Raw genomic sequence first — 22184 nt, forward strand, 5'->3', positions numbered from 1 at the left:
ACCTCAATAATATTTCACATTTCTGGTAACTGAAATGTTTAACCAACATTAGTGAATCTCATAATGTAGAGTCTGAATGGCTCAAACTGTAGGCTTATATATAAATCCAAGACTGCAATATTTCAAAATATTCCCATTTCTCTGAGATATTGCAGTTTCTAGTATTATGTATATATAAGTTCCGGGACGCAGAGAGGTTTACCCCCTTCATAACAGAAGTTTACAGGAGAAAATCAGTGTCTGATATTTGCTGTTCTCCTAATTTGCTTTTTTTTGGGTGGGGATGGGGTTTGCATGTCAGGACTCAGCATTTCAAGTCCCTACATTTCAGTAGTGAACCCAAATTTCTATCTGGCACTGGTTTTGTAGATTACTATTCACAGTGCTTAATACTGTATAAGCTGGCCATGGATAGAGTACAGAACATTTATCATTAGCGTAGTTTGGAATTTACCAAGCTCAGTGGTTCATCCATCTCTCTACACTTTTTCTTAAAATCCTAGATTGTGGCTAGCCAGATGGAGCAAAGGCAAGTCATCTATCTGTGCTGCTGTTGACTTTATTTCTGGAATCAGCTTAGATGACTGTTACATTTAGCTGGGAGAGGGGCAACAGGATGAAGTGACCTGCTGTCCTATTCCTGGAGGAGGTATCAGCAAAACCACTAACGGCATATTGTCTGGTTAAGTCCAGGAACCTTATAGATGGGTTGATTACCTGGATGGGGTAGTATTACACTCATTGCCTGTGGTACTTGACTAACCTAGGGCTTTGTCTGGTCACTGTGTAATTGAAGACACCAAATGCTTTAATCCACTACTCTGCATCATAGATTAGTAGTAAGCTAACTGGCCTTGCAAGCCATTTTAAGCCTAGCCAATTATCCCTTGTGAGACTCAAACCCTGCACCTTGTGTTTATAAGGCAAACACCTTAACCATTAGGCCACCCTCCCAACCCTTCACTTCATGTTCACTACAAATAGGTTCCTGCTGGATCAATTCCCCTGTGAAAAGTATTATTAATAGGGTAGCCTGGAAAGGATATTTGGGGGATGCATGAATTTGCAAGTACAAAAACCAGGGAAACATGCAGAGGACTAAATGAAGATAGGTGCGAGAAGGGTGAAGAAAACAAATCTCTTAATTTCTACACTGCACTTTTTTGCCCCTGAATGAATTTTGATGCCACAGTCAGTGTGTTATGAATTCAGTTACTAAAAAGGCAGAACAGAAACAGATGAACTTGTCAGGGACAAAGGTTTATTTTAATGCAGCGCGCCTCAGTAATAAATAATGAAGGGATACACACTTCTGTAAAATGAAGTATAAGGTAAACTCCATTTAGATTTCATTTTCTAGTTATCTGTCTTGATTGAATTCACTTTTCTTCCATCACATATGATACTTAATGGGGAAAATAAGGCAGGCAGATATTAATTAACTCATATTTCAAAGAGAGGCAAAGCTTTGTGAAAGATGCACATTAAGGCTATAAAAGGATAGCAGGAAAGGCCGTATTAACTCTCCACAAATTCTGAGACATAGTGTTCTAGCCTGCCATGTGGAATATACTCAGCAAAATTCATGACTTTTTTAAATGAATTTATTCTTTGATGAAAGAAAAAAAATGTATTCTTATTCTATTAACATTAGGGCAGTTCTTAATAGTAATTCAGCTATAAATTATCTAAGACATTCATTTTTTTTCTTTAAGTTCAAATCCTGTTACATAACATGATCCCTAGATTTTACAGTTCAAAGGCTAATAACTTACATAATAATGCTTGTTCGGTGAAAGGATGGAAGGTAAGGTAAAATCCATTTTTCTTTTACAGTCCGTGTAACTTCGGTTTTCAGATTAAGCACTATCAGTGAATGTACATTTTAGAGGGAGCAGAGGAAATCCACCAATACTTTAATGAAAGTCTAAGCTTGTATTTATTTATTGGTTTATGGGGTGTGTGGACTATCCAGTGACCCATTTCAGCTGTAACCTTAGGCAAACATACCAACTACATTAAGAAAAAATACATTTTTAGAGCAAAGATTTCAACATGGTGAATTTACATGAAATTCAAAATAAGAAGAGAGGATGTAAAAGTAAAGATGTGAATGAAAAAAACGTCAGTTAGTCTAATTATTTTCTTATCCTCATCAAGAACAGTTAATTAAAATGCAGTAATGTACAGAGCAGATTCCAATTAAGTTCTTTTGCCTGACAAATTTGGTAACCAGTGACATACCTTCACAACCCCTAACTTTGTTTACGCATCACCGTTATCAACGCTTGGTATGGAAACGGGAAGCACACACTGCAGGCGCAGGAGCTGGGACACATCCTTCCCTTGACAATTTCATCTCCCTGATTGTCAGGTTGCAGGACTTTGCTTCACTGCTCCTTTTGGCACACATCGTATTTGCTCTGGTATGACATTCAGCTATAAGGAAATTTAAATACCATCTTTGTACATCACCACAGTGACCATTTAGGACCGTATGTTAATGGAGGGTGCTAGAAATGAAAGCACAAAGACCTCAGGGTATCACAAAATATATATCAAGAGATGTATCTGCTTCTGTCTTCTTGACAAATCAGCAGCACTATGAATGTTCGTCATTAGGAGTACCTGCTCCAAGTATGCAGAGATGTCAGCTGTTTAGGATAGGAGGGTTCTGGTCTGTTGTCGACATGGCATGTCACTTTCTAGCTGAAAGACAAAAAGAAGCAAGTCATTTAAAAAGTGGTACAAAAAACCCACTGAAATGCAACAAAAATGTATTTAAGAAATGATGTACTCATTTCTGTTACATAAGTACTTTGGTGTTGAAATGTTTGTAAACTGAATGCTAATCAGTTGAGTTTTCTTGTTATTAAATCTAGTGACATTTTGACAGTAAGTGCTTGTTTTTGTATCTCCTTTCAGGTTATGGATCCTTCAGGGACCCCTTCTCTACCTCTGATGATTGGATGCGCTGTGTCCTGTATGGCTTTGCTAATCCTGCTTGCTGTCTATGCTGCATTTTGGAGGTATATCTTTATCATTTTCTTTCTACAAGCATTTGCATTTTATATATGATTTTTTGAGTAACTAATGGAGAGGAATGTAATAATGCAGCAGCATTACAGGCTGACTACAATGAACGTGTGTCATCCCTTAACATGTGGTACTTTACATGTCAGTACAACAGAGGCAACATGATTCATGTTAATAGCTGTGTAATTACTAAGGTATGAGGTCATCAGTATGACACAGGGAGCATGATTCATGTTAACAGCTGTCTAATTACTAAGGTATGAGGTCATCAGTATGATGCAGGCAGCATGATTCATGTTAATAGCTGTGTAATTATAAGGTATTAGGTCATCAGTACAACACAGGCAGCATGAGTCATGTTAATAGCTGTCTAATTACTAAGGTATGAGGTCATCAGTATGATGCAGGCAGTATAATTCATAGGTTCATAGGTAAGTACTAGGCTATCAGCCCAAGGGGCTACGTAAGCCTAGCCAACAAGGTTCCCTGGCTTACGCCACCCAAGAAATTTATTTTTCTGTGCCACTGTCGAGCAGAGACACAGAAGTGATCTCCAGGGTGAATTTCCTATTTCCCATTCACTCATCAAGATTTTTCTTGAAGAGTGCTAATGAAGAACTTTGCTTGACATGGATGGGTAGCCTGTTCCAGACTAGGGGAAGTCTGTGAGACAGGAATCTATCCCTCCAGCATTTCCTGTTTATTGTGGTGACAAGGTTTAGGTCCCTAAAGCATGTAGGTCGGAGGGATTGGGATTTCTTTAGGAGTAGCATGTCCAACAGCTCTGGGTTTGACATAGCTTTATATGTTAGGCAGAGATCACCTCGGAGTAGGCGATATGCTACGGAGTAAAGCTGGAGTTTTTTGAGGCGGTCAGTGTAGGGCATTTGTTTGAGGCCAGTAATCCTCTTTGTGAGGTACTTCTGTGGCCTTTCCAGCTGCTGCAGATGTCTTGTGAGGTACATTCCAAAAGGGGCATTGTACTCTATAATGGGTCTAATGAGTGTCGAGTAGAGGGGAACAATGACCTCTTTTTTCCTGGATGAGAACCCTTTTATGATGAGGGGTGCCATGTAGAAGGACTTCCTGACTACTGTGGTGATGTGACTATCAAAGGAGAGACTACTGTCCACCTGGGTCCCAAGGTCTCTTATCACACTTTCGGTGTTAAGCAGATTGCTGCCTATGTGGTAGTTCATGGGTACAGAGTTTTTACCAAAGGGGATGACACTGCACTTTTTGGCATTGAGCTTGAGGCCATGGCTCTGACACCAGGCATCTGTCTCAGCGAGGCCCTTCTGTAGGATGTCCGCATCATTTGGGGACTTGACTATGGCTCCTAGTTTGCAGTCATCTGTAAACTTCATTAGCCAGAGGCCTTCTGTGTTAGCCTGTACTTCAGAGAAGTAGATACCAAACAGGAGAGGTCCTAGGATGGAACTCTGTGGTACTCCACTTGTCACTGCTTTGAGGTCAGATTTGGAGTCTGCAACTTTTACAGTGTGGGTTCTGTCAGTGAGCCAGTTGGCAACCCATCTTGTGACATAGGGATTTATACCTAGTTTAGTGTGTTTAGCTATAATTCCAGAATGGAGGATGGTGTTGAAAGCCTTGGCGAGGTCAATATAGGCTGTGTGAACCACCTTACCCTTATCTACTGCTTTGGTGACTGCCTCAAAGAAGTCGATTAGGTTCATGAGGCATGATCTGCCTTTCACAAACCCGAACTGGGTGGGATCCAGAGTTTGGAGATTACCAATGTCTTTGTTTATGAGTTCCATGATGATATGTTCCATGGCCTTGTAGACCAGGCTCATCAGGCTAATAGGTCGATAGTTCCCAGGATCAGTGGTGGCTCCCACTTTGTGGAGTGGGATAACTGTTGCTGTGCACCATTCAGTGGGCACAAAGCCTGATGCGAGGCTATTATTGAACATGGTGCTTAAGTGGGGAGCCAGTTCTTTCTGAAGATCGTGTAAAACACAGCCTGGGATGTTGTCCGGTCCCATGAATACTGTGTTTTTGGCTTTAGAGAGTGCAGCTTTTACCTGCATAGTTGTGATTACAGGGACTCTGCATTCTTCCTGTATAGATATGGGCCCTTTAGGGGCTGACGGGGGGGGGGGGTTGATAAAGTTAGCACTGAACCTATCTGCCAGGATGTTGGCAATATCTGTAATTTTCATGCCTTTGTGCTGTATCTCAGAGCAGATCTGGGTGTTGCCATCAAGATTCTTGACATAGCTATAGAATGCCTTGTGGTTGTCCTTAGAATTAGTGGCAATTTTGTTTTCATCGCTAGTTTTGGAGGATCTTATAAGGGATCTCAGCTTCTTACTGAGGATGACCAGGGAGCTCCTTCACTCATGGGATTTTACTCTCTTTTGCAACAGTTTCTTCCTTCGGTTGTACAGTTTGTTTATGGCAGGGACCACCAGATTGGTTTCCTTTTTTTGGAGGATAGTGTCTTGGTTCTGTTTGGGATAGCACAATCCTTGCACTCGTGTAAGTGCTTATAGGGTGCATTTGTGTAGAATTCAGCAGTTGCAACTGCATTGTCCATCTGCATGAGTGTCAAGAAGTTCACCACTTCTGTCTTAAAAAGCATGAAGTTGGCTTTGGAGAAATTTTTTACCATGGTTTCCTTAATGGGGGGTGAGGGTGGGATGTGGATATCAATGGTTATTAGCTTATGGTTGGATTGGACCAACGACAAGTTGACTTCAGGTGTGGAACACCGGTCACTCATGTTGGTAATGACTAGGTCTAGGATATTGTTGCCCCTGGTGGGGGTGTGGATAAGTTGATCCAGGGCAATGGAGCTTATAAATTCCAGAAAGCGTTAAGCTAAGGAGTTGGTACACGAGTAGTTTTCCCAGTTAATGTTGGGGTAGTTGAAGTTTCCCATTATTAGGGTGTTTGGTTGTACCCTAATATTTTCCAGTACATCAACAAAAGAGGAGTGGGAATCCTGGGGCATGGTGGGGGATCTGTAGCAAGCTACAATTTGGATTGCAGTTTTGCCCAGAGTTAGTTGCATTTGGATAACCTCGGATGCATTATGCTGAGCAACTAGCCTGGAGGTGTGGATATCCTTAATGAATATGGACACACCTCTGCTTTGGTGTTTCGGTCCAGGTTACATGGCCGAAAAGTGTGGTATGAGTTACAGCATGGTAGTGCAGGGGTGCTCTCTGGAGCCTTGAACCAGGTCTCAGTCACTGCACAGATATTGATGTTCTCCATTTTAAGGAGTGCCTCGAGTGAGTGCATTTTGAGATTTAGACTTCTAGCATTGAGTAGCATTACCCTCGGTTTTTGCTTGCCTGTTCCTGTTACGGTGGTGAATTTGTTATTTGAACCTTGCCTAAAAAAGGCACTATAGGGGCAGCAAGAGCCTTAGCCAGTATCCGGAATTCCAGGGGTGACAGGTGCAGGCCATCTGTGGCAAAGCATCGTGGTCTGTCGGCCATGTCATCCCAAGCAGACAGATACTGGATCCCCTTAGAATGACACCAGAAGCTTAGTCAATTGTTGAAGTCAATCATTTTGTCCTTGTACTGCAGTATAATTCGGGGCAATGGCAGAATGCTACTCAGGGCTAGGTTCATACCTGCCTGGGCTACAAGATCGGAGAGCTCTTCCATGTCTCTTTTCATGTAGTCCAGGGAGGTATGTCTCAGGTCATTCACACCAACATGGACAATGAGAGAGTCATATTTGTACATGTTGTGGAGTGACCTGAATGCGTGGGTTATGTGGCGGATCCTGGCACCTGACAGGCAGCTGACAGTAACCTTTTCCTTGTCTAGCCTGGTGAGTGGGACATCAGTGTGCCTGACTATAGAGTCACCTATGACTAGTGTGTTGGGTATGTTGTTTTGCCTTATTGGCTGTGGTTGAGTGGCACACTGAGTCTGTGGGCTATGTGTCATTTGAGTTGTGTTGGAGGATGGAGGTTGCTTGTGTTTCTGCTTTGGAGGTCTCTGTTGCTTAGACAGATTATTATTGAGAGCCTCCGCAAATGTTTTTGTGTTACTATGTATGGATTTTGGTGGTGCAGATTTAGTGAGACTATGTGTTGAGTGTGGTTTGGTGCAAATGTTTACCTTCTCCTCATGACTGTTAAGTTCAGTCTTGGTTGGACAGTCATGTTAATAGCTGTGTAATTACTAAGGTATGAGGTCATCAGAACAACACAGGCAGCATGGTCTATGTTTGCATCAGTTTCATTTCTAAGATATGAGTTTATTAGTACAATTCGGGTAATATGGTATATGTAATTACTGAGTTGTGGGTTCAGCAAGCATTTATGTTTAAGTTTTATTAATTGAACCCATACATTTTACAAATTAAAAGCAGATGAATAAGCAATTAACATGTCAAATAAATATAACAGTAAAAGGACAAAAAGTGAACTAATTAAGTCAAATATCATAATCAACAGCAAGTGAATAAGTTGAGCAATAATGCTGCAGCGAGTATTTTATGATAGCACAGTATGTGCGTTTCTATTGCAATAACTCAGACTAAGAAAATGCTAAATCATACAGGTGCATCATTAAGGACTGCTTCAACCTTCTTAATTGAGCACACTATTAGCCAACTAAGATCTTGGTTCCAAAGACACAGACCATGATAAACAAATGAATGAACACCAGTGGTTTTGAGCAGTGGAATTAGAACCATTAATCGCCCCTGGTGTGCAGAACACAGTGTCCAAAATGATCAATACCAGTTCTTGAGGTCATATAAATGGGACCCAAGCATGCAATCCAAAATAAAGTGGTTGTAGTAATTTAAAGAGGATTCACTGCCTGAAAATTTGCACAAGACCAGCTTAGTCTGGGGGTTGTTTCTGAACCTCTGTAACGTAGTTAGACAGTAGAATTTTACAGAAGTTGCAGGTGATTTAGTTCTGAGTCGGAGAGTCTCAGATGTAGGATATTCTAGTAATTTAATCAGAATGACATAAGAGCATGGGCCACAACAGGAAGGTTGGCAGGTGGAATAAGGTGCCTGATGAAGGCAGCATTCCTCAACTGTAAGAAGGAAGACTTGACTGCTGCTGAGATATGATCCTTCTGAATCAACTTGTTGTCAATACCACCTCCAAATCAAGCAGCTTTGGCATAAATTGGAGTATGTCTCTCCAGTAAGTATTAAAGTAATACTGGAAGACAGAACTTATGCCAGTGAATGCCAGAGAGTAGCGTTAATGACCATGGTTAGTGTCTTCAAGATGCTGAGTTTATGACAATCATCAGTCAACCAAGAATAGATATGTTCTAAGTCATTAGTTATGAGTTGCACAGGGACATGGTTGACATGATAGAAATGCAGTTGGTATAACAGTTAAGTTGTTCACCTTGCATGCACAAGGTACAAGATTTAATCCTGACTTCCAGACAATCCCTGTATAGAGTCTACATGTTCTCCCTGTGGCTCTGTAGGATTGTTCCCACCTCCCAAAACATATTGAGTGTTTCCACCTCAAGCTAAACCCAAGAGTAGCTGTGGGGGGCAATGGGGGGAAAAGGAGTGAAGAGCAGCTGCTTTGGGAATTAACTGTGGTGCACAGTATCCCAAACATAGGAGAACCCCCATCACAAACCGTGTGCCGTGTCAGAGCTATCCAGTTGATGGTTTAAAAAAAAACTGGAAATTGTCTCGAGGTGATTTAATCATGTTGAGTAAATGTCACCAACAATAAGAATGTGCATTTGATAGTGATAATTGGACTGAGAACTCGGCTTACTCTGACCTATGCCTTGGACCTATGCTAATGCTAGGAGTAATGTATGTCCCCTATTGGCCAGAATGTGCCTGCCATAAGCCAAGCAGCCCTGGGACAATAAGCTCCTCTCAGGTGTCTATGTGCCCACTGGATAGCTCTCTTGAATGAAAGCTGGATGTAAAGCCAGTCAACCTGCTAAACATGAACTAATCATTGCTATACTCAGTATAGGTTGACTGACTGGATGCAGCTTGGAAGTGGATGACATGATGGTAAGGAGGAGGCTGGACATCCTATGTATCCAGGAGACAAGATGGAAGGGCAATGCAGAAAAGCCACATGGCTTGGGATGCAGAGTCACCTACTCAGGAGGAGGACAAACTAGAACTGGTGTGGGGACTGTGGTGAGAAAGAGGCATCAAAATACAGAGATGGACATCATCAGAATTAGTGACTGACTCAGGGCAATCGTAGAGCCCAGCCAGAGAGGGACTTCATGAGAATTAGTGACAGACTTATGGCAATCAGAGCCCAGCCAGAGAGGGACATCATGAGAATTAGTGACCGACTCATGGCAATCAGAGCCCAACCAGAGAGGGACGTTATCAGAAGTAGTGACCATCTCATGGCAGTCAGAGCCCAGCCAGAGAGGGACATCATGAAAATTAGTGACAGACTCAGGGCAATCAGAGCCCAGCCAGAGAGAGATGTTATCAGAAGTAGTGACCAACTCATGGCAATCAGAGCCCAGCCAAAGAGGGACATCATGAGAATTAGTGACCGGCTCAGGGCAATCAGAGCCCAGCCAGAGAGGGACATCATCAGAATTAGTTACCGACTCAGGGCAATCAGAGCCCAGCCAGAGAGGGACGTTATGAGAATTACTGACAGACTCATGGCAATCAGACCCAGCCAGAGAGGGACATCATGAGAATTAGTGACCGACTCATGGCAATCAGAGCCCAGCCAGAGAGGGACGTCATCAGAATTAGTGACCGACTCAGGGCATACAGAGCCCAGCTAGAGGGGGACGTCATGAGAATTAGTGACAGACTCATGGCAATCGGAGCCCAGCCAGAGAGGGACATCATGAGAATTAGTGACAGACTCATGGCAGTCAGAGCCCAGCCAGAGAGGGACGTCATGAGAATTAGTGACAGACTCATGGCAGTCAGAGCCCAGCCAGAGAGGAACGTCATGAGAATTAGTGACAGACTCATGGCAATCAGAGCCCAGCCAGCGAGGGACGTCATGAGAATTAATGACCGACTCAGGGCAATCAGGGCCCAGCCAGAGAGGGACATCATGAGAATTAGTGACCGACAGGGAAATCAGAGCCCAGCCAGAAAGGGACGTCATGAGAATTAGTGACCGACAGGGAAATCAGAGCCCAGCCAGAAAGGGACGTCATAAGAATTAGTGACCGACTCAGGGAAATCAGAGCCCAGCCAGAGAGGAACATCATGAGATTTAGTGACAGACTCATGCCAATCAGAGCCCAGCCAGAGAGGGACATCATGAGAATTAGTGACAGACTCATGGGAATTAGAGCCCAGCCAGAGAGGGATGTTATCAGAAGTAGTGACCAACTCATGGCAATCAGATCCCAGCCAGAGAGGGACATCATGAGAATTAGTGACCGACTCATGGCAATCAGATCCCAGCCAGAGAGGGACGTCATGAGAATTAGTGACCAATTAATGGCGATCAGAGCCCAGCCACAGAGGGATGTCATGAGAATTAGTGACAGACTCATGGCAATCAGATCCCAGCCAGAGAGTGACGTCATGAGAATTAGTGACAGACTCATGGCTATCAGAGCCCAGCCAGAGAGGGACGTTATCAGAAGTAGTGACCAACTCATGGCAATCAGAGCACAGCCAGAGATGGACATCATGAGAATTAGTGACTGACTCATGGCAATCAGAGTCCAGCCAGAGAGGGACGTCATCAGAATTAGTGACCGACTCAGGGCATACAGAGTCCAGCTAGAGGGGGACGTCATGAGAATTAGTGACAGACTCATGGCAATCGGAGCCCAGCCAGAGAGGGACATCATGAGAATTAGTGACAGACTCATGGCAGTCAGAGCCCAGCCAGAGAGGGACGTCATGAGAATTAGTGACAGACTCATGGCAGTCAGAGCCCAGCCAGAGAGGAACGTCATGAGAATTAGTGACAGACTCATGGCAATCAGAGCCCAGCCAGCGAGGGACGTCATGAGAATTAATGACCGACTCAGGGCAATCAGAGCCCAGCCAGAGAGGGCCATCATGAGAATTAGTGACCGACAGGGAAATCAGAGCCCAGCCAGAAAGGGACGTCATGAGAATTAGTGACTGACTCAGGGAAATCAGAGCCCAGCCAGAGAGGAACATCATGAGATTTAGTGACAGACTCATGCCAATCAGAGCCCAGCCAGAGAGGGACATCATGAGAATTAGTGACAGACTCATGGGAATTAGAGCCCAGCCAGAGAGGGATGTTATCAGAAGTAGTGACCAACTCATGGCAATCAGATCCCAGCCAGAGAGGGACATCATGAGAATTAGTGACCGACTCATGGCAATCAGATCCCAGCCAGAGAGGGATGTCATGAGAATTAGTGACCAATTCATGGCGATCAGAGCCCAGCCAGAGAGGGATGTCATGAGAATTAGTGACAGATTCATGGCAATCAGAGCCCAGCCAGAGAATGACGTCATGAGAATTAGTGACAGACTCATGGCTATCAGAGCCCAGCCAGAGAGGGACGTTATCAGAAGTAGTGACCAACTCATGACAATCGGAGCACAGCCAGAGATGGACATCATGAGAATTAGTGACAGACTCATGGCAATCAAAGCCCAGCCAGTGAGGGACGTCATCAGAATTAGTGACAGACTCATGGCAATCAGAGCCCAGCCTAATGATAGGGCAGTAATCATAATCTCACCCTGTGCCCCACAGCAGGGTGGTGATAGTGAGAAAATGAGTGCATTCACACCGCAGCTGCAGGACCTACTAGATAAAGTAGGACAACATGAATGGGTTTTGCTAATGGGTGACTTGAATGCACATATCAGGACAGACAGAACAGGTTACGTTTCAGTACACGCTAGGTTAATTGCATGGAGAAGATGTGAGGATGTATTCAAAATATGTAGTATTTTGATATTGAAAACCTTTGATTCCCTAAATTGGGACTATTTATTCAGAATCCTAATGCTATTTGAATTTCCTGCATCGTTTGTTCATCTCCTAAAGAATATATTTACAAATAATTTAGCTTATGTCAAGTTTGATCCTTTTACCTCTGAATCTATACATATAACAAAAGGCACCCAACAAGGATGTCCCATGTCACCGATTCTATTTGCTCTGGCTATCAAAATATTGGCAGATTCAATCTGTAATGATATAAAAATGAAAGGAATAGATATTTATGAACAATACAATTCTAAAGTAATGCTATTTGCTCATGACATATTACTAACATTATGTAATACAAGAGACATTAGAAGAATTGGATCTATTAATTGACAAATTTCACATGACTTCAGGACTCCGTTTCAATAAATCAAAATCAAAATTTTTATTTTTGAAGTAAAAAAAGAACTGCAGACTAAGAGGATCACATAATAGGGAAACAAGAATCTACCTTAAAATATCTAGGAATTGAGTCATGCAAGGATAATAATGAATTAGTCTCAAAAAACTACAATAATATCATCAGTAAAATTAAAATATCTGTGGAAAAATGGAACAAAATAATATTAACATTTGAAGATAGACTACAGTTAATAAAAATGGTTTTACTGCCCAAGATCCTATATATAGCCTTGGCAATACAACTGTTTCCAGAAAGGAATATACTTAAAGAAATAAATTCATGCCTGATAAAATTTTTATGGTTTCCCAAAAGAAACCGAACAGCTTTAATACATCATATCAGACCACGGAAACAGGGAGGATTAAACTTTCCTGATATAGAAACATATATAAAAGCATCAATATCTAAAACAATCTCATTTTGGATAAGTCCAAATTAATCTGCAAATTGGAAAGAATTATTAACTGTAATATCAATAAATAAATTTGATTTACAAAAAAAAATTTCAAATACATAAAAACAATTTGCCATGGCACATATTATGTATTAGTATGCAATATAACATAACTAAGCCCACTAAAACTCATATGATTAATTATTACATTGACTCATTTAGGAAAATTACTAATGCAAATATATATTTAAAAATCTGGTTTGATCTTTTAACACCATTTATTGTCACAAAGAACTTTCCACAAAAAATATATAGAGAAATTATTAATTCATGTGAACAGAAAGGATTTGTTTGTTGGCTCCAATATATCAAAGAACTAAAAGTTTTAGACATGCAAGTAATAAAAACAACATACAAAATTCCACAACAGGACTGGCTAACTTTACAGAGTATTCTTTCATATTCACAAGATTTAAGTAGAATAATTAACAATTCTTCATTTAAAGAAATACCTAAATTTGAGAAATACATATATGAAATCATATATAATGACTTTGACATGGGAAACAGTATTTTAAAATTTTACAAAATATTGATAAACTAGAAAACAACACCCAAAACCTCATACTGGAAGTATATAACAAAAGGACGCTTGGGTGGTGCAGTGGTGCAGCGGTTAACATTGTCGCCTCACAGCAAGAGGTTCTCCGGTTCAATTCTTGGCTGGGTTGCCTTCTGTGTGGAGTTTGCATGTTCTCCCTGTGTTCGCATGAGTTTCCTCCTGGTACTGCAGTTTCCTCTCACATTCCAAAGACATGCATCTGGAGCATTTCTCCTCGGGCTGCCACTGAAAACAGGCTCTGTGGAACCTAAGTCGGACACTTCCGGTCAACAAAATGTTAAATAAAAAAAAAAAATAAAAAAAAAAGATATAGTTAACTGAAGATATTAAAACAAATATCTTATTATCTATATAAAAAGTAAGTAGTCAGCAGTCCCAGGAGTAAAAGCTCCGTAGTTTAAAAACGAATAAATAACAAGGAAGTAAATGACTACGGGACTACCATGGAAAGTCACAAAGCATAAAAGCAGCAAAACTGCAAATCATATATTCCTCTATATATCTTTGTAGCAGATATTAAAGCCCATATACAAACTGGTTCAAAAAACAGGTTTATTGTAAACGAGGTAAGCGCTTTCGCTAAGGAGCTTCTTCAGACCTATCAGTTAACAGATTAAAAACAGAGAATGTATACATCTCAGTCAATATCCACCAATTAACAAATCATGAATCAGAGCAAATTCTTAAAGACATACAGGCACAACACTAAACAACAAATCTATAGAAATTGGAGTCTACATAATATACATATCTAAGTAAATCATTAAAGACAAACCATATACACATAATATATATATATATATATATATATATATATATATATATATATATATATATATTTACATATAACATGTATATTTTTTAGAATAAAAACATATATGTGCCCATAAAAATCACACAAAAAAACTCTTAATATAAGTTAATCATTTGCGTAGTCTCCTCCTTTTAAAAAATGGTTTAATGGATGCCCGCTCATTCAGGGCCCCTACCTCTATCAGCCTTTAAAGTAATGATCCAACAAGTTTCTCTATATTCTGTATATGTTCTGATGTCTCCCTCTCTAATACTAGTGTGAACAGATTCAATGACTCTAAAACTAAAAAAGTGTTCTGTACCTGAATCACTAATATGTTTCGAGAGTGCATTATTAGGTGACTCCTTCTTTATATTATATAAATGTTCCCTCATACGGTCACGTAGGGCTCTGTTGGTCTTCCCAACATAAAATGCACTACAGAGCTCACATACTGCGAGGTAAACCACATTCAAAGACATACAATTGCGGTACCCTCTGAACTTAAAGGACCTACACATATCTGGGTGAAAAAAATATTCTTCAGTGCTGATATAACCACAAAAATTGCAAGAACCACAGGGTCTAGTAGAACCAAATTTATAAGATGTCTTGTCAACATTCTTGTGACACAGCAATCTCTTCAAATTCTTATGGTTCTTATATCTAAATGTGGGGGTTTGACCAACAATATCCCCTATATCATTATTGACCAAAAGAATTGGCCAATATTGTTTGAAGAGCTTTGTTATGTATCCAGTATCGTTTGAATAATATAATGGAATTTTTGTTGATTTAACTCTACTACTGGCCATTGGAATAATGGTCCTATCATTCTGGCCAAAATATGGTTTCGCCCTATTCTATTCTATTCAAACATATCATTTGAAAAAGGCCAACGTTCTTCAGGTCAACTAAGTCATTATGAATTCTATGGATAATTTCATGTACCTCAAGAACAGATATCTTTTTATAAAACATCGAGTCCGCTAACATTTCAGACATACTTGATGTATAAGCATCACTGTCCATTACAATGATCTTATCCCCTTTATCTGCAGGTCAAATGGTTAAAAGATCATTCTCTTGTAAGGTAGATAAGGCCTTTCTCTCTTCAGATGTTAAATTACATTTCGGTGATCTCAAAAACTTGTTTGTTCTTCCTTCAAAAAATCTAAAAATCTTATCTTCTGTGAGCTTACAATAAGCTTCAACTAGAGGATGGTTCAAGGGAGTAAAACAACTCAATTTTCTCAGACATGGTTTCACATTTACCTCACTTTCAACCCCATCAGTTTGATCGCCAAACGTAAGGCGTAACATAACGTCTCTACAAAAAACTTTAAGATTTAATATAGTGTCTTCTAACCTACTCGAACGCATGGGTATAAAACTCAAACCTTTTTGTAAAACGTTAATTTCATCAAATGTCAATTCACATCTCGAAATATTATAAATCAGCGTGGAAGATTCTTGTTCCACATTCTCTTTATAGTCTGGTTCTGCTGAACCTCTCCAGATAATTTCCTTTTGTGTCTGTTCCGGCTGGTTGACCTGCTCCTTCCCCCTCCCCCGTATACACGGACTGGTAATGGAAAAGAAGGCAGATGACCAGCTTCATTAACTTTATCGGATACTGAATTAGATGTATTCACTTTCACTACTTTTGGTCTGACTACTTGTTCAGTGTCCCCAGAGACAGAACTACTCCCAGTTTTATTGACTATGACATGTGGATAAAGATTCAAAGCTGAATCAACCACATCACAATTCCCTTCACTCAGGTTCTCAGAGCTTCCTCTACCACCAAGTAAGTGCTGTGGGCGTGCAGCATCATTTGTGTTCGTAACTTCACTAAAAACATTCAAAGGACTATTGTTACTACTCTCCAATGTATTATCTACTAAAACTTGTGAAGTAGTATTGGAAACACCAATACTACTACAAATTGTATCAACAGATGATATTGCCCCTCCCCGTATTGGGTTCGTATTATATGATCTCACATCAGAATTAGATACATCATTTACATTTGATGAACTTCTAACATTGGAAACATTACGATTTGAAGAAATAATATTGTCATTATCATTAAAATGTCCAGGGTGAGGCCATAAGAACACATGGCCTGCTCTAAAGTCAGTAGTATCTCTTATAATCTTTTTCCTTTTTTGTTGAATCAATTGCCGCTCAAAAACAGCTACCCTGTCCAATAACGACTCAAAGGGTGACCCATACACACTCACCCTATAACAGTTAAAAAGTTCTGATTGTTTCTGTAATAAGAGTGCTTGCAAACGCTTTTCTTCTGGTTTAAAAAAGTCAATAAGAAGTTTCATATAGCTTGCACTCACCTCCAAGTTCAGTTTTTGCCAGCGTATTAACAACTCCGGGTACTGGGTGCCCTGGCTTGGCATATTCAAGACCCGCAATCTTCGAGGGACAATTTTCCTATCCAAACATGCTTCAAAGTGCAAACACTGAAGCTGTAAGCATTTATAACGCAAAAAGGTTTTTTCCAAGTCCTCTATATGAAGACGTACTTTCTCCAAATCACTAGTTAGATCAACACCGTCTTCTGGGACAACACACAAATCATTTCCCCATAGGCTCACGAAATCTCGGTTCAAATACTGTTCAAATCTCACCGATAAGGTATCCGAGTTTGGGCTACGCCTCCCTCCAGGCAATGCAGTCTCTGATTGGTTCATCTTTCCAGCACTCATCTGGTCAGCATTCGCCTCTCCTGCTGGATTGTAGGCATATCTGTATTCAACTCAGTAGCCATGTCCCCACAGGTCGCCGATAAAAATATGTAAATACGATATAAAAAGTAAGTAGTCAGCAGTCCCAGGAGTAAAAGCTCCGTAGTTTAAAAATGAATAAATAACAAGGAAGTAAATGACTACGGGGTTACCATGGAAAGTCACAAAGCATAAAAGCAGCAAAACTGCAAATCATATATTCCTCTGTATATCTTCGTAGCAGATATTAAAGCCCATATACAAACTGGTTCAAAAAACAGGTTTATTGTAAACGAGGTAAGCGCTTTCTCTAAGGAGCTTCTTCAGACCTATCAGTTAACAGATTAAAAACAGAGAATATATACATCTCAGTCAATATCCACCAATTAACAAATCATGAATCAGAGCAATCTCTTAAAGACATACAGGCACAACACTAAACAACAAATCTATAGAAATTGGAGTCTACATAATATACATATCTAAGTAAATCATTAAAGACAAACCATATACACATAAAAAAAAAAATATATATATATATATTTACATGTAATGTATATTTTATATATTTACATATAACATGTATATTATCTATAAAATATATATCCTTTACACAATACTGGAAAGTTTTTAATTAGAAATGCTTGCACAGAGCATTTTAACCCCAGACAGAATCAGTAAAATTAGTTCTTCCATAAAAGGAATATGTTGGAGATGTGAGCAAATACACAATGCAGATTGGAACCACATTTTCTTTGATTGTGTTTAAATTAAGCTATTTGGAATGGTATTAATAACTTTCTACAAGCTTTAATGAATCATTTTATTTAACTAAAGCTCTTGTATTATTAAATGTGAACGAAGGTCCTTATTTGAATAGATCAAACATGTATCTAGTATGGCCTGTACTTGCAATCTCAAGGAAGTGTATAACAAAAAGATGGAACACAAACACAATACCAACTTTGGAAGACCTCTGCAGCCTACTGAAGACCACAGCATTATTGGAAATTAAAATTAAAGAACTAAGAATTTATCCAAAGCCATTTATCAACAACCCTCGGGGAAAAGTCTTATCATTGATTGACACGATACATTAATTGATCAGTCACTCTGATAATGGATTGGACATACTTATAAAGTAACTGTATACATTAAGATCTGTTATAGTGTCAGGCAAATGTAAATAGTGTACATAGTTATTTAAGATGTGATGTATAAATACTATGGAATTCATTCAAATGTATTTGAAAAATAAAATATTTTTGAGAAAGAAAGATTTTGAAATTGTTAGAAGTGGAAGAAAGCTGACAGTGGAAGTTAAAGAGAAACACAATACAAATAATTAAGATACAACAATAGGATACTGAGAAACTGCAAAACAGCTTGAGTTAAGGAGATATTATAAAGGTAGCAGAAAATAGAGGGCTGTGGTGGTGAGATGGATTAGCTTTAGTTTGCTGAGAAATGGAAAGACATTAGAGTGGGCAGGAGTTTAATAAGTGAAAGAATGTTAGTTTCCTGGGGTGGAAAGAAAGATTAAGTCTGAGTTTGTACTTGTGAGAAAAAAGAGGGTAGAGAGGAAAGAAGGATATTAGCGGACAGTATATTTAGGAGGTCAGAGACAGAAAAAAAGGGGAGAAGAAGTGGGACAGAGAGAGACTGGCATGAAGTATTTTAGCCTGAGGAGATGGACGAGGCTGATTTATATGTTGTTTAAAATCCGCGGTAGTTTTAAACCACTTTTAATTCTTTTGGGATCTCGTTACTGACTTGTAAGATGCAGTGTGAGTATACTGCATCCCCTTCTGAGTTACAAGACTGCTTTATACATAGTAAGAATTTTTCTCTGGACTGGAGCTCCCTGTTTGGACAGTAGGGTTTTAACATGCCTTTTAGCTCAGGAAAATTGTCTGCTGAGTGTACAAGTTTCTTAGCAGTTAGATGCTGCATCAAGACTAGATAGTTAGGTAGCTCAAGCCACTTTAGTGATTTTAGGGCTTGGCAAGAATGTGTACGATATGTAATGTTTGTTGAAAATTTTAAATTTTACAGTTTCGTTGTAGCAGGCTAAGTATATATTGTTAAAGCTGGTGAGGATTAGGAAAGTGTATCGTACCTATGAAAGTAGGTAGGTTAAAGCTAATACTTTTCTAGTGGAATCTCTGAGATATTGTTCAGCCCAATTTACTGTCATAATGTTAAAGTGGATTCGATTGAATCCACTTTGACGAAGTCCAGAGGTCGAACGGTGACAATGTTGAACTCCGATATTGTCGAAGTACAAATCTCACTTCTGTCTTGACCCATGTTAACGTTTGTTCTGAGGTTGAATTTGGGATGTAATTCGACAATATCGGAATTCAGCATTGTGATGTTTCTTGGACATGGGTCGACCGTGTCTGCTTCAACATTATGATAGTAAACCGTTTTGTCCTATAGAAGGAGCCTACTTTTTATTACAGTATGTGTAGCTCAAATTTCAGGTTATTGTTAAGTATTACATTTTGTGAATTTTTCTGTATTACTGTTTCAGTTTTTGTGTTATTGGAAGAGGTTATATTAAATTAAATGAGTCGTTTTGTTTGAGATACTGTTTTGTTGTAAATGACATAAGTTTTGTTTTACTGAAATTATAAGTAAGTTAGATTTTTTTAGCCAAACTTTAACTATGGAGAAAAATATTTTGAGTAATTTGATGGAATGTATTAATTGAGGGAGTTGTACAGATTAATGTTGAGTTATCAGCATACTATATTATGTCAGCATGGTGGTTGGCAGTATGTAATTTGTTTATAAAGATATCGAATAGTTGTGCTGCATTACAGGCAAACTCTGAGCAGGAACTTCAGCAAAGGATGGGATAAAACTGAGTACAGATCAGACAGCTGTAATAGCTGCAAATGGTGGAATCAGAAGAAGCTGAGAATTGAGATATAAAGGAAAATATTGGAACAGATTAACCACTTCAAGTATCTGGGAGGGCTGGATGAGGAGATAAAAACAAAAATCGGAGATGCTATAGGTGACTGAAACACATTGTCAGGGGTAGTGTGTGACACAAGAATGCCAAAGAAGTTGAAAAGTAAGGTGTACAAAGCATTGTTGTGACCATCACTACTGTATGGTACAGAAACCTGGGCAGTAATGGAAGAGCAGTTGAGGTGATGGAGATTAAGTGCACACTGTGGGACAGACAAAGAAATTAGGCAATCAGAGCAGAAGCCAAAGTTGTAGCTCCAATTGCAGAGAAGGTCAGAGAGAACAGATGGCAGTATTCAGGGCACAGGTGCAGAAATACAGAAGAAAATCTTGTGGAGGATACTTGATAGAGACTCTGGGGGAAGACAAATGGAAATGAGGATGTTCAGCAAAGAATGGTGACATAGTGTGTGACAGAAGACTTTTAACAGTCAAGCGTGACTGTCAAAGAAGGAAGGAGAGAAGCATGACAGGGTATCATGATCCCATGTATAAAATGCTAATAATGGGATGCTGATGATGCTGATGATAAGGTTTCACAGAGTCCTCGGGGAATGTGCAGTGTACTTGTATGTTAACAACAGAGCAGTGGTAATACAAATCACTGAATTGTATAACACCTCCTAAAGACAGCATATGGACAGCAAACAATAAGGTACAGAGAATTTCTGTGAGACCTCACTAACAAGGGGTATAGGAGGCTGAAGAGCTAACCCCAAAGACCACCCTCTGTGTGCAGCTGGACAAGACAAGAAGGAGACAAACTAATTTAATACAAAACCAGTAATTGCAACTTAATGCTCAAGTTGGCCCAGTAGGATAGAGTGGTGCACTGTACCAAATATTGGAGAAAGATCTAGAAGGATCAAGATGGAATAATGATATTGATTTCTTGATAAGAGAAGATGCTGGAAAGGATCATTGATGTTTTTATCTTTATACAATTACAGGTGATGATGCAGTTCTTTTTATGAAGCCTTCCTAACAAAATGAGGTAAAGAAAGTCTGGTAAGACTTGAACCTAGCACCTCTAGACATAAAAGAACTAGTGTGGTGGGAACAAGATTCAGACCACAAATAGTGTTACTGATAAAATCATTGTAAATGGGAATCAAAAACTTGCAGTAACATGTAGATGGTCTGCCCTCTTTTGGACCACTGCCATGAATGAGCCATGATGTCACAGAGTCACATGCAGCACAGAAACAAACTGCAACATCATTTTTCTCCATTGCACAAGACCGTCCTGGTAGTAACACAGGTTGGACTGTCCAGCTTGCCCACCACATGAAAGAGAAACAGAGGGTGGTTTGCCACTACTGCAATCATCCTAGAGAAGTGCTTAGATTTTTTTTTCTGGAATACCACAGTCTAGTAAGCCTTAAGGTCATCTTAGAGAGCAAGTTTGACCTAAAGCAGACCAGGGCTTCCCCATTTGTGCTCCTGTCTTTGACAGGAAGGTGTCAGCTACTGTAGCTTGAGGTCAGACCATGCTTCTCAGGGAACTAAGTGAAGTACTTGGACTCAGCTTCTGGCCATGGCTATCGACAGAGAAAGAGAAGATATGGTTGTAGTCACTAACACTCCTTGGTACCATAAGAGCTACAGCCCTGAAGAAGCCCAAGAAGAACAGCATGTAAAGTGCCTGAGGCGATTGATTCAAACCTCTTGCAATGCAGAAAGCCCATGTATGGGGTATCCATTAAGACCCTGACAGAAACATCAAGTTTTGATTTTTGTTTTGACTACACAACAACACAACAAGAACATAGAAAATGAACTGTCATAAAGATAATCAAGCAGAATAACAAAGCAAGTATGAAAACACAGATGATTTCTACACGTAACCTGACACTATCACCAAATGAAAGGCCAGGCGAAGAGCAGTTTCAAAATGTTGGGTAGTGGAGGTAACCACTTGAGAAAGCCTGAATCCCTTTATAATATGAACACATTCTTTAGCAAGAGTCTTCGACCCTTTGTTTCCCCAGATGTTGAACTCTGTCAGGATAATCCCACTGTTGTATTTAAGCACTAAGGGGACAAGGAAGTCAGAAAATTCTTTAAGAGCAATTCTCACACTGACAAATAATATAAGAACAGGTATTCCAGTTTTTCTCCCATGTCATACTTAGAGGTTTTGGTGTGACTAACCATGGACTTACTCGATTCAGTAGACACATGATGCCTCACCACCACAACACCACCACCAGACTAATTCTGGTGCTGTGCGACAGAGGAAACTGAAGAAACTTAGACATCAGAACTAGGCCAAAGCTATTAG

The 22184-nt window shown here is 39.8% G+C and overlaps 1 protein-coding gene across 6 annotated transcripts in view; it reads left to right on the forward strand.

Annotated features, from left to right (window-relative positions):
- The window catches only part of ADGRB2 (adhesion G protein-coupled receptor B2), a 5411420-nt gene that overhangs the window by 4440291 nt on the left and 948945 nt on the right, over nt 1-22184 (forward strand). For all 6 annotated transcript variants that reach the window (XM_044082710.1, XM_044082742.1, XM_044082734.1 and 3 more), the window contains one exon: nt 2926-3029. In XM_044082710.1, the coding sequence (XP_043938645.1) occupies nt 2926-3029 (104 nt within the window). The remainder of the gene's footprint in view (nt 1-2925; nt 3030-22184) is intronic.

This window comes from Protopterus annectens, chromosome 1.part1 (assembly GCF_019279795.1).
Source record: "Protopterus annectens isolate FY-2018-M chromosome 1.part1, PAN1.0, whole genome shotgun sequence".
NCBI lineage: Eukaryota > Metazoa > Chordata > Ceratodontiformes > Protopteridae > Protopterus > Protopterus annectens.